This window comes from Herpailurus yagouaroundi, unplaced genomic scaffold (assembly GCF_014898765.1).
Source record: "Herpailurus yagouaroundi ecotype Mexico unplaced genomic scaffold, PumYag 159, whole genome shotgun sequence".
Classification (NCBI taxonomy): Eukaryota; Metazoa; Chordata; class Mammalia; order Carnivora; family Felidae; genus Herpailurus; species Herpailurus yagouaroundi.
The window spans coordinates 24,628,276-24,641,022 of NW_024412400.1; the positions used below are offsets into that span (position 1 = coordinate 24,628,276).

The following is a 12,747-nucleotide window of genomic DNA, read 5'->3' on the forward strand; positions in this document are numbered from 1 at the left end:
CTCCCTGCATAAGGATTTGAATGAAACGGAGTAAAAGGCGAACAGTTGATACAAGTAGAAACCAGCTAGGTTGCTGCTCCCTCTCACTGACTTGCCCATGAAATGAACCGTAAGCACAGTCCTGAAGCCTTCTGACCATGTCTCCTCGCCCTGAAATAAGAGGTGTGGACTGCTCCCTGGGGAGCCTCCCAGCTCCAAACATCTGTAAAGATACACTGGGTAACGCTACAAGGAAAAAATACGTCTCCAGCATTCGTTCTTTATGCTGGTGTTTCCCACAAGTATCCATACGCTGTGCTGTGACAGTGACAGATCTGCAGCTGTGTCACCTGGTGCCAGAGATTGGTGAGCACAGTACGTAGCCTGTCGGGAGGCTTGCGTTGGAATACGGCTTCTTACTATCGCAGAATAGAGTCATCTACTTAGGGCCTTTGAGGAGAGAGAATGTAATAGCCTTTGTAGTGTCCTCTGCCGGAAAATTTGAAAGTTGCTTTGAATAATGGCTGTTAGTAAAGATGAAAATGCTTGTGGTTTTCGTAGGTTACTTAACTCTCGAATGTTTATGCTTCCGTAGGATGAGAGTTGTATGGAAAACCCAAAATTCATGTATGTGTTGCTGGGAACGCAAAGTGTAGTTTGTGTATGTGTTGGGAGTCGGGTCGTGAAAGAAAGAAGAGGGCGCGCAGATACTCCTCCGCTACTTTCTGGTGATATTTAATACTAAAATGAGTTTTCAGTGTCTAAATTATACACTAATAGGTAATCCAGAAGCAGCAGAGAAAAGTGGGTAACAGGCACAGAATTGAAAATCCCCTTCAAATAAACAGAAGATAGGCATGCCATTTATCAGTGAACAGAGAGGTAACTGTATTATGAAAATTCAGGACCTGATAAGTTCCGTTGAAAGCTGGTTTGGAGTGTGTACCCATTTATAGATTTTATTTCAGTTACAGGAGATATAGATACACATATATAAATGCATGTACTGTTAATGGATGGGATGATAGGATTACAACCCAGTAATTTGCAGATAAGCTGGCTGTGCTGTCAATTATAATTGTAGCAAGTGGTCAAAACACTTGAGGGTATGTTGTATAATTCCAAAATTGATTTGCTATTATATGAAAGGTACAGGGCAAGCAAGTCTATTAATCCTGCATTATCAAACCTGGAAACTACAGTGTCTTTGTAGAAGACTTGGATTTTAGTTTATGAATTTCACAGTAACTTAGACCTTCAGATGCTGATACAGCCAGAGGATTAATTCTGTTGACAGTGACTGTGCCTAATGTTGAACTTGGCCAGGAAGGAAGAAATCAGAGAACCGAAAAGCCTTCCTTCTAACTGGGAGTGTACCTCAAGTTCTTCACAGAATTTCCTGTTCTCCTTTTCCTTTCTCTCCTGTACTTTTAGAATGCACTCCCTCTTTCCCCATTTCCTTTGTCTATTTTTTGAAGTTGAACGCTTCTTTATTTTAAGCATTTACCATAGGTCCAATTTGTGAATGAAATCTCGCCTATCATAAGTATATCAAGTTTAAAGGATGTGCAGTTCACAGATTTATTTTTACATGTTGACATTTATAAGTACATGTGGTAGCTTATGAAATCTTTTCAGTACTTAACTATGAAATTAGAACTTGTTTAGGTATTTATCTTATCACTGTAGAAACTGGTGTCAAGTTTAGTTAAAAATAATTTCTCTCTGTTATAAGAGGAAATGCGTTTCAAAAAAATGCCTGCTTTGTAATAAATGCGTATTTACTTTTGGATAAAGAATTTTTTTTAAGAAAGAAAATATGAAACCACATTACTATTTGTAGCATAATTAAACCTCAGAAAAATCATTTGATTTCTCAAGTTTCTTATGTTTTAGAATAATAGAAACTTGTTTTTTTCTTGAAGAAAAATATTCACAGAAACCTTTTAGGAAATACTTTTAAAAAATTAATTCCTTTAAAAACTATTTTATATTAATTTTTCTAAGATTGTATTTTGTTTTACTGTACCTTTAGTAATTAGGTTGATAAAAGTATTACATTAAGTATGAAAAAAAGTAAACTTGATTTTTTTTTCCTTTTTATGAAATCTAATTATTTTTTCTTATGAAATCCAGGCGATGTAGTTACAGGAAGCGATGCTCAGGTTTCTGTTCCTGTCCAGACTCTAACTGACCTCCAAGGTACAGTTACCATGGCAACGTAGTATATCTTTTTGCCTGCAGTATTATCATTGCCTTCTCCAAAATTCCATTTTTCTTTTTGCCCACCCTCCATTCATACTGTTGATCAGTTCACTACCATTGTTCAGCCGCTGAGTGGCACTGTTGTTTAGAACAAGAGTCCCCTCTCATGTCATACCTTGGTGATGCCAAATCTGGCTATGATGTGGTTTTTATGAAGTTTACACCAGCCTCTTTTCTTGCCAAATATGGTCACTCTATATTTTGTGGTTATTTTAACACTACACTTTATTTGGAAGCTCACACTGAGGGTTTTTTTGTTTGTTTGTTAGTTTGTTTTGTTTTTTTATTTCATAGGTGCTCTATGGCAGTATTTGACAAATCAGTTCTCAGACTACATGACTTAAATGCTGTTTTTATGCATATTATCATATGTACTAGCCAGAAATATTTACTATATTTTACCTAAAAGAATTACAGCTTGATTTTGAAATAAGTTTTTAAGTACACGCTTTGTATTATGAATCATATTAACAGTGCAAGAAATCTCCGTATGTAATTGGCAATGATTTAAAATAAAAAGATCACATTTAAATACCATAACCGCTTATTCAAAATCTGTATTCCAGGAATACAGAAATAATAGCAATTCACATTTAGCACCTCCTATGGAATTTTAAAATGTATAAATATTAAAGTTGCTGCATTAATCTTTTATTATATAATCTTTTACATAAAATGTGCTGTAGAGAGGATTTCTGTATTAAGTGGAAGCCTAAGCTAATCTTAAGAATCTTCCATTCAAATTCAGATTGAAAAGATAGCAGTATAAATTAAAATTCATAATCTCATCTTCCTAAATTTAAAATATCCACATAATATAGTCATGTTCCTAGTATCAAAATGCTGTTCTAATAATGATATGTCTTCATACTATCTGTGCTTTTTTATAAATTTACAAAAAACAATATATTGTGATTAGGAGAATGAGTGGTGTATTGGCTTCTTTGAAAAATGTTGTGGCAAAAGAAGGATGAGATCTTACTTCTATATAGTTCTGTTTCACAGGTACAGTTTCTGGCTGTATTCAGGTAATTAAACCCTGACCTTTAAGGGCTTTTTCAACTTGGTGATTCCATGAAGAGCTGCTGTTTATCTTTCTTAGTGTCTAAGTGATCCATATTAGACAGGGGTGCAGTAGCAAGGACAAAAAAGGGGTGCAGATAATCTCCAGATGATTTCTCTTAAGCTTTGTCATTTACTGTACTTAAATGAATATTACTGTGATCATCTGATATGGTGAGAATTCACAGGACTTCAATTGATTTCCTAAAATTAAAATCTGACCTCCCCCAGGCAACGTTTTAAAAAAAAATTTTTAATGTCTATTTATTTTTGAGAGAGAGAGAGAGAGAGAGAGAGAGAGAGAGGGAGGGAGGGAGAGAGAGGGAGCAGGGGAGAGGGAGAGAGAGAGACACACATGGAGATGGAGGCACAGAATCCGAAGCAGGCTCCAGGCTCTGAGCTGTCAGCACAGAACACGACGTGGGGCTTAAACTCAAAAGCTGTGAGACCATAACCTGATCCAAAGTTGGGCGCTTAACCGACTGAGCCACCCAGGCACCCCTGGCAACTTTTTAACAAGTGTTTTGGTATCCCAAATTTAGTTTGGTCACTTTTTAAGTTAGTTTACTGCAGAGTAGATCCTTGGCTGTGGAATCTCAATTTATACCTATGGAAAGAGAAAGGTGAAGGCTGTCTGACTTACTCTGATTTCTGCTTCTATGCTATTGCTCAATCTATTTTTTCCTACAGGCCAGAGCCACAAGAACAGTTTGCATTTTTAATAGAATCTTGCAGAGGGAGGTTATATCATTTTGTTCAGATCTCTTGTGTTATATAGGTAGAATCATCTTATTCATTTATTCACCAACTATTCGCTGAGTGCTTACTATGTGCCCAAGCTCTGTTCTCATTGTTCTCTTGGCTTTCCCGCTTTTTTTTTTTTTTTTTTTTTATTTACATGGTTGCTTGGGCATCAGCCTGTGCATTAGATAACCCAGGCAAGCCTACACAGTCAGGAACCAGCTCTTTTCTGGATACCCAGTTCAGAATTCCTCCTGCCTACCATGCTATGACAGAGATTGTATCAGTCTGATAGAGAAGGCTCCAGCCACTTTATGAGACATGGAGCCCAAATAATAAAAAGCTTTCAATATGTCATGATGATAGTGACAATGATGATAAGAAAATAAGACTAACCTGCCCTGATTTGGAGAAGTCACTTTGTGTTTTCCTCAACATACTTCCTGCACAGTGTCAAAAAGCAAGGGGAAGTAAAAGTCAACCAAAATAGTTACTGGGGGCAACAAAAAAACTTTCTAACAATCTATGCTTAATAGGATCAGTAATATTAGAAGTTGAAGAACTTCATCAGAGGGGCCACACCCATTATACTCTCCTATATAATGTTTTCAGAGTAGATATACTTGTAAGGGAAATGAAATTATCATTTTGCCTTTCCCAAGTATGTTTTTTCAAATGGAGTAAGTTTTAAGAAATGAAGTAAATAACAGCACTTTCAGTGATTCTTTGATTATGTTTTTTCATGAGATCTTATATTTGTATCTTTGCCTTTAAACACACAATTATATGTGTTTTATTTAATTTTTTTTTTTTTTGGAGAAAAACTGACTATAAAATAAAATCCCACAATTTAAGTCAATAAATAGTTTTTGGAAAATTGTTGGGAAGTTCCATTTTATACCTCTCAGTATGGGTTGTACTCATAAAAAAATGTGCCATGGGAGAATTTGTTTTTGAAGACTTAAAGAATTTCTTGGAAATTAGATTTGGAAATTGCCCGGCTGCCCCAGAAACTTTTCAAGAGATATTTAGGAACCGCAGAGCTTTAAAATAGGAGTACACACACAAACACACACATGCTTACAGAGCTTACTTCCAAAGAAAATTTAGAATTTCCAACCAAAGTATACAAGTATTGTCACTTAATGGATCATTAGAGGAAAAATTTAGATTTCTTAAGTTATTGCCATAACCATTTAAAAAAAATTTTAATGTTTATTTTTAAGGGTGAGAGAGAGACAGAGTGCGAGCAGAGAAGGGGCAGAGAGAGAAGGAGACACAGAACCCAAAGCAGGGTTCCAGGCTCTAAGCTATCAGCACAGAGCCCAGTGCAGGGCTCACACCTACGAACCATGAGATCATGACCTGAGCCCAAGTCGGACGCTTAACCAACTGAGCCACCCCGCACCATTTTTAATGTTTATACTTGTGTGTACATATTTATGTTGCAGATACAAATATATATACATACGTACATCCACACATAGATATCACTATATAACATTGATCAGGTTTTTTTAAAAAGGAGGGGGGGGAGGTCAAAAATCTCCCTGCCCAGATAACCACTGTTGACATTCTTAAGGTAAATGTAAAACACATACAACATTTGACCATCCCAATTAATTAAAGTCATTAAATGGGAAAAAAAAAAAAACAACAACACACCTCTCTCTTTACTCCTCCCACTGGTTTCTGCCAACCCATTTCCCTAAGGGTAATCACTGTTAATTTTTTTATAATTCCTTCTAGGAAAAAAATAGATTTTAAACTGAGGAGTAACGTGCAAGTCACATTAGCGCAGTACCAGCTCACATGTCGGGAGAGGACTCCCCTCTGGACCTTCAAGAACAAAGAACTAAAACAAATGCCCTAGTGCAACAAATTGGTAGAACAAAGAAAAGAGAGGCCGAATTAATTAGAATAGGACACAGTAACGATGGGACAAAGAACGCCTACTCACAGGAGTGAGAGGAGAGACTGAGAAGCCAAAAGCTATCCTCGTGAATGACCCTATGTTGGCCACTGTGCTTGTTGTTGAGAAATGATAGTCGTGAAGCAGGACAAGCAGTTCCATTATGTTCTGGATAATCACTCTAAGAAGGAAGGCAGAGAAACACGATACGTAAAACAAATCTGGGGAAGCATCAATTAGCTAGAAAATGCATTTTTGTGGAAAACTTATTCCCAAAAGACATTGAATAAATGACTTTTTGGACTGAGAACAAGGACAGAATTTGCCCTTTACTTTCAAAAAACCTCATTCCATTTGTCTTTAATCTTAGGTCACATGTGCGACAGCGCCCCCCGCACAGCCTTATTGGCAGGGGAGGGGCAGGCAGACTGGTACAACTCTCCCAGCATGGGCTCTGGAGTTGGGTCCAGGTTTGAATTCTGCCTCTACCACTGCCTTGCTGGATGATCTAGGGAGGTCACTTAACCTGTTATCTGAGAAGAAAGGAAAAGAACAGCTGCTTCTGGGCTGGTCGTGGGAAGTTACCACCATACCTGTGCTCCGTAAGGACTCACGGGTGCTGCCTGCTCAAGTGGCAGTGATGAGGGGAGCACTGTTATGTGTTTTGTTTTGTTGTGTTTTCCAAATACCTCTGGTTTTCAGAATCAAGTTCTGAAAGAGCCAACTCAACTCCTCTATCTTTTCTTTTTTAATAATTATTTCTGGGGTGTCTGGGTGGCTCATTTGGTTAAACATCTGACTTCGGCTCAGGTCCTAATCACACAGTTTGTGAGTTTGAGGTCCGCCATCAGGCTCAGAGCCTAGAACCTGCTTTGGATTCTGTGTCTCCCTCTCTCTCTGCCCCGCAACCCCCTCAAAACTAAATAGACATTAAAAAAATTTTTTTTTAATAATTATTTCTGACATTCTATAACCACATGTTTGCATGTAGGCACTGGATCCAACAATACTTAGACTCTGTGGTCAGACTAGAGCAGGTCTGTTTCCAGGGGTTTCATTTACAACCTTCCATTCACTCTCCCGTGACACCAAGATGTATGTTTTTAATGCATAAACATCAGCCCTCTTGCTGTCTGTCACTCAAGTCTGTGAGGTGACAAAATATTACCAGAGAGGGGACACATGCCTCTCGTTTTCTCTTGGGTCATTGAACAAAGTCAAGGCCACAGCACTTTTTCCCTTTTTGCTCTTCTGAGCTGTGCCACCCCACCAGTGACCTCCCCCACCCCAGATTTCCTAGCCTTCTGAACATGTTACCTTTGGAGGTCCTGTGTCTAGCTCCTCCAGCTGGTCTCAGGTTCTTGCCTGTCCATTTAGGAATATACCCCAGCCCCTGTTCCTATTTTCCATTGAGTTGAATGAGAGAAAAATCACAAAAATATTATTCATGGGACATAGTAGGAGCTTAATAAATACTTTCTCCCCTTTCCCCTTTCTTCCTTCCCAGCCATTCTGTAGTCAGGGCTCCTCGTGATGCCTTTGAAGCTCATTCAGGCAGCCTGGGCTCTTGACAAATAACCTCCACTGATAAGTAGCACATGGGATGCAAAACTTTTATTGAATGTTTCAGAGAGGAAAAGAGAATGAAGGACAGATTTAATATGCCTGGACACAGCCACAGCTAGTCCAGATAACACCTTAGTGCCCTTTAGAAAAAGCTACCCCTTCTGTGCACATGCAGCTCACACCAGGGCACCCATCTTAGCAAGCAGAACAGTAGAGCGGGGCCTGGATTCCCGCTCTCCCACTAGGCAGTCTCAGGTGTGGCGGATGTGGCAGTCCTCGGCTCAGCTAGTTCGCCAAAGTCTGTGGGAGGTGCCGCTCAAGTGAGACTAGTCCTAAGGGGAGAGGACTAGCAAATCTGCAGCCCACAGTAACTGCATATGAAACTACCTGCTTTAGATTTGGAAGTCACCACTATGCTAGTAATGCTTTATGTCTGCTGACTACTTAGCATACCGCCTGGGATCCTAAGCCACCCTGAGCCTTTTATACCCATTAGCCACTTGGGCTACAAAGCATGTATGAAGTAGGTGTCTCACTTATAGATGAGAATCATGGCTAATGGAGGGGCAGTGAATTGTTGATTCAGCTAGATACCCGCTGGGCTTAGACTCCAGCTTAGGTGTGTCAGACCCAGCAGGTACTGGTTTGAGGAATTCTGCCTTGTAAACATCTCTCAAATCTACCACCACAGCCTTAGGTTCAGCCCTCGTAATCTCATGTGTGGGCAGGCGCAGGAGATGCCTTGCTCAACCAAGCTCCTCTAATCCTCATGCTACTTTCTTCCTTAAAATCTGCAGTAACTCTCATCATCTACCAACAAGGTAAGGGCCAGACCCTTCAGCATGAGAACAAAATGCTCTTTCTGATCTACCTGGCCCTGTTTAGATCCTCACCTTCCCTCGCTCCTCCGTCCCCACTATGGCTGGATGGCCAAGAGGGAAAATAAGCTCACATGTAGGGTACCAGCAACTTTTAGGAAGAACTTCCTTGATTCTCTCCTTTTCCCAGAAGACCATTGAAATCGTCATCGAGTGCAAAAGAAGCACTCTGTTGGACTAGTCTTATCTTACACTGGTATTGGTGTCATTTTCAGTTACATATAGATGGCAGGAAGCTCCAGAGGATTCAGGCAAGCTCTGATTGAGCTAGACGTCCCCAGTAGCATTTACCAGTTGCCTTCACAAATACCGTGTTCTCTGCTAAAAACGACCCACCCCAAGCCACTGAGGCCACTGCCGCCACCACCGCCGCCACCCTCTCTTCAGGTGTGAAGATGGAGCACACACTTCTGATTGCCTGAGACAGGCTCAGTTGCTCTCTCTTTTGTGCTTCCAGAGTACTGTTGTTTACACTTCTGTGTTTGCTTTTCTCACCTAGGATTGTAGGTTAGTTAGTGTACATAGAGGTGTGTATTTCCCTGGTACTGCTATTGGAGCTCTCTGATAGCTCCTGTTGTGGTCATCCCTCATCCTTAGTGCTGGACAGTTTCTGCAGACATTCCATCCGATCCATCCGCATGGGGCTTGTTCCGCGGTGTTTGGTTATGAATGAAGAATATGTGCATGCCTGAGGTAGCCCAAGAATTTGGTCTTTATTTGGCATATTTAAAAATGCCTACAATCTAAAACAATTCTAAGTAACTGTCGTGAGTCAGAATTTCTGAGAAATAAACTATGAGACAAAGATTTATGGGTAGGAAGCTTTAGGCGGGGCCGGAGGGAGGGGGGTGCTGTCAAGATCAGTATCTGGGGAGCAAAAGGAGCAGCAGTGAGCTGAGGAGGAGTGGAAATGCTTTGCAGTCGTGGCTGGAACCTCTGGGACCCTCTGGGACTGGGCTGGCCCTTCAGAATAGTCTGCCTTGAGGCAAGAGGGCCAGCCTTTATCCTCTATCACCCCACCCAGTCCCTAGATTGGAGCTAATCCCAGGGGAGGGTACATGACCTTAGAGCAGCTGTCTTCAGCTGAGGGCCACTTCCAGAGAAGAACTCATGGCCACTTCCAGAGAAGAACTCGTAAGAACCCTCATCAGTCAGCACTCCCCGTGGCTGGGGAATAGTGCCTTGGTCCCACAGGGGGCTTGGGCGGGTCACCACAGCAGTACACTTCAGAATGTGCCTCCAAGAATAGGCTTTAAGTTTCAATGCAGCAGAAGAAATTGTTAACGTTGTTCCTATCAGTTAAAAACTTGAAAAGGTTTATAGAAGGCTTCAGAACCACTGTGCAGCCAACGGGCTAGAAGCCCGTTGAAAATCCTGGCAACTTGCCTCGGGAGCTGTCCAGGTGAGGCCTGGGTGATGGAATGGCTCATCCATTTGCCCGGTGTGCCAGCCCAGTGTTGTCATGTTCTGTGTGTGCAGGGCATGAGGAGGACAGAGAAGTGTAATAGTCCTTTCTTCTATCTCAAGGCAAGACCACTTCTGGTGCCTAGGCTTTTCCTTCAGATCTCCAGATGAAGTGCTCCATCCTTTGGGAACATGTTCTAGTGACTCCATTTTCTTAAGGTCTAAATGTTTATGTTCCCAAAGGGGATGAAAATGTTAGTAAGCTAATTTCTGTAATTAAGGGGAAATCGTGCAGGGATTTTCTGTGAGATATAGGCCAGTTAGTACTTTATCCATACTATCACTAACTTGGAATTTGATAATTCAGAGATACATTCTAAGAGGAGTTGACCTTAGGGTTATCTCTGAGAAGGTCATTTGCCAAGCAGAGTGATAGCTGCTGGGGATCACAGGTGTCCCCACTGTAGTGTAAGGAAAGATCTAGAAAGAGGCCCTGTGAGCCAGCACCTTATCCCATTTTTCAGATGCTTCTACCGTAGGCGAGGGCTGGCCACGTATCTGTTCTGCAATTAGTGAAGAGGAAAGAGGCTCTTTTGAAAAACTGCTGAAGGATTTATATTTTTTAATATTAATATAATACGTAATATAATCATTTCTGGTGTCTGTCACTAAGGGTGATTCCTTTAATGAGGGAAAATCTAATTATCTAACCTGTCATTTCTCAAAATGAGATCTTTTTGCTGTTTTTTTTTTTTTGATGTGTGCAACACTTAGACAATTATAGCATAAATTACATGTGGAAAAGTATGGAGGCACTTCATTGTTTTTTTACAAATTGGCAGCTTTTTTGCTACATAAAATGAGTGCATTTTAACAACTCCTCGGTGTCCTTATGTTGACAGTGCGAACAAAGATGTACAATAATTGATCCTTTGTTAAAGGCAGTGGATAAAGTAGCTTTAATGAAAAAGTCTAGTGATTCATTATCGCCTCTTAATTTTTCTTACAGGACAGAGTTCTAAAACCATCAGCTCATCCCCGAGCACTGAAAGTTTGCCTGGAGGAAGGGAATTCACTGGCTCCCCACCTTCATCTGCTACTAAAAAGGACTCCTTTTTTAGCAACATCTCCCGTTCCCGCTCACACAGCAAAACTATGGGCAGAAAAGAATCTGTAAGTATTTAAGGACAGTTTTTCTTTTATCCTTCATTTTCCTGTAGAGTGCTGCGTTTATTAAAACTTGTTTAGGGCTGAGTTCTAAAAAGCTCTTCACAGGACTACAAACTAAAATTAATACTTTCATCAAATTATTTTAATTTTATGATTATCACTTAGTAATATTTTAAGGCCATGGCCTGCATTCCACTAGGAGAAAAAAAGTAGCATCAGTTTAAAATAAATGGAATCCCAAATCTGCCCTTTCTTCCCCTGCAAATGCTTTTTTGTCAAAGCCTAGGTTTTTTTTTTTTCTAGAACGTATCAAATAGCATTATACCAAAAAATAGATGAAGACACTTATAAAACAAACCAAGATGGATTTTTTTCAGTTTTATTTCTTGAGAAGTAAAATGAATTATTTTACCTTTTGTTTTTAAAAGTTATACAAATTACATTTAAATGATGGCATATTGATAGCTGCTCTCGAAGGTCCTTTGTATACGTTGTTCAGGACATATCTAAAACATATCAACCACTTTAAAAATCTGGTTGTGTCTGAAAAGATTTTTTTTAAATTTTTTTTTTACATTCAATTTTGAGAGACAGAGACAGAGACAGAGCACAAGCGGGGGAGGGGCAGAGAGAGAGAGGGAGACACAGAATCCGAAGCAGGCTCCAGGCTCCAAGCCATCAGCACAGAGCCTGACAGGGGGCTCGAACCCACAAACCGCGATATCATCACCTGAGCCGAAGTCAGACGCTTAATCGACTGAGCCACCCAGGCTCCCCTCGTTGTGTCTGAAAAATTTTTTCAGCCAACTTCACAAAAAAATAAAACATTTAGCCACATCTTAGAAGTAGTTTGACACTTAATATTCTACTATGAAGAACCCATCTGCCTACTGGAGCAGGAGGCATGTGTAAGATCTTACAGACAAGGATCTAGCTGTTGCTGAGAGAGCTTTAAATTAGAAGAAAAATAAAACAACAAAACTTTAAAACCTTTGAGGGATAATTATGATACATAGACTAGATAACAGTATGATGTCTGTCTGGACGGCTGTGTATGGCTTTAGGCAAGACACTCAAATCCCTGGTACTTCAGCCACCTCATCTGCAGATCAAACAACACACCTTGCTCCCCACAGAGAGGAGTTCACTGCTCAGTCTCTTGGGGTCCCTTCACCGCCTAAGAACTGCGATTCTCCAACTTGTAGAAGAGCAGAGTAGAACTCTCACTGAAAGATGGCAGCTGTAATACAAGCAGTTGGCTCTGCTCTCTCCTGGCCTCACTCCAAGGACAGTTAGGGCCGGTAAAAGTAAACCCTCAAGGAAGAAGAAATCAAGAGAAAAGATAACAGCAACAAACACTTGGTCCTTGTGAAGCAGATGTTAAGTGCTAACTAACTTAGCAGCCTAAGAAAGCTGACCGCTAAGTCAGCAGTAGGTAAAAGCCAAGAAGCAACTCGATTTACATTGTAAAGTCCTCTGGAAGCTTAGGAACTAGAAATGGAGTCAAGTTGGGACTTGCTCTTCCAGAAACAGAGGGATGGATGAAATAGGTGATAGGGGTTAAAGAGTACACTTGTGACGAGCACCAGGTGATGTATGGAATTGTTGAATCACTGTATTGTATACCTGAAACCAATGTAACACTGTATGTTAACTATACTAGAATTAAAAGGAAAAAAAAGCCGCCGTTGCCGCCGCCCTCTTCTTCTTCTTCTTGTTCTCCTCCTCCTCCTCCTTCTTTTCCTCCTCCTCCTCCTCCTCCTCCTCCTT

General features: G+C 40.4%; 1 protein-coding gene across 10 annotated transcripts in view; it reads left to right on the forward strand.

Moving 5' to 3' along the window:
* TBC1D5 (TBC1 domain family member 5) overlaps positions 1 to 12,747 on the forward strand; it is a 544,621-nt gene that overhangs the window by 475,751 nt on the left and 56,123 nt on the right. For 8 of the 10 annotated variants that reach the window (XM_040480115.1, XM_040480107.1, XM_040480108.1 and 5 more), the window contains 2 exons: positions 2,116 to 2,181; positions 10,817 to 10,980. In XM_040480115.1, coding sequence (XP_040336049.1) covers positions 2,116 to 2,181; positions 10,817 to 10,980 — 230 coding nt within the window. The remainder of the gene's footprint in view (positions 1 to 2,115; positions 2,182 to 10,816; positions 10,981 to 12,747) is intronic. The other 2 variants (XM_040480113.1, XM_040480114.1) reach the window with 1 other exon arrangement.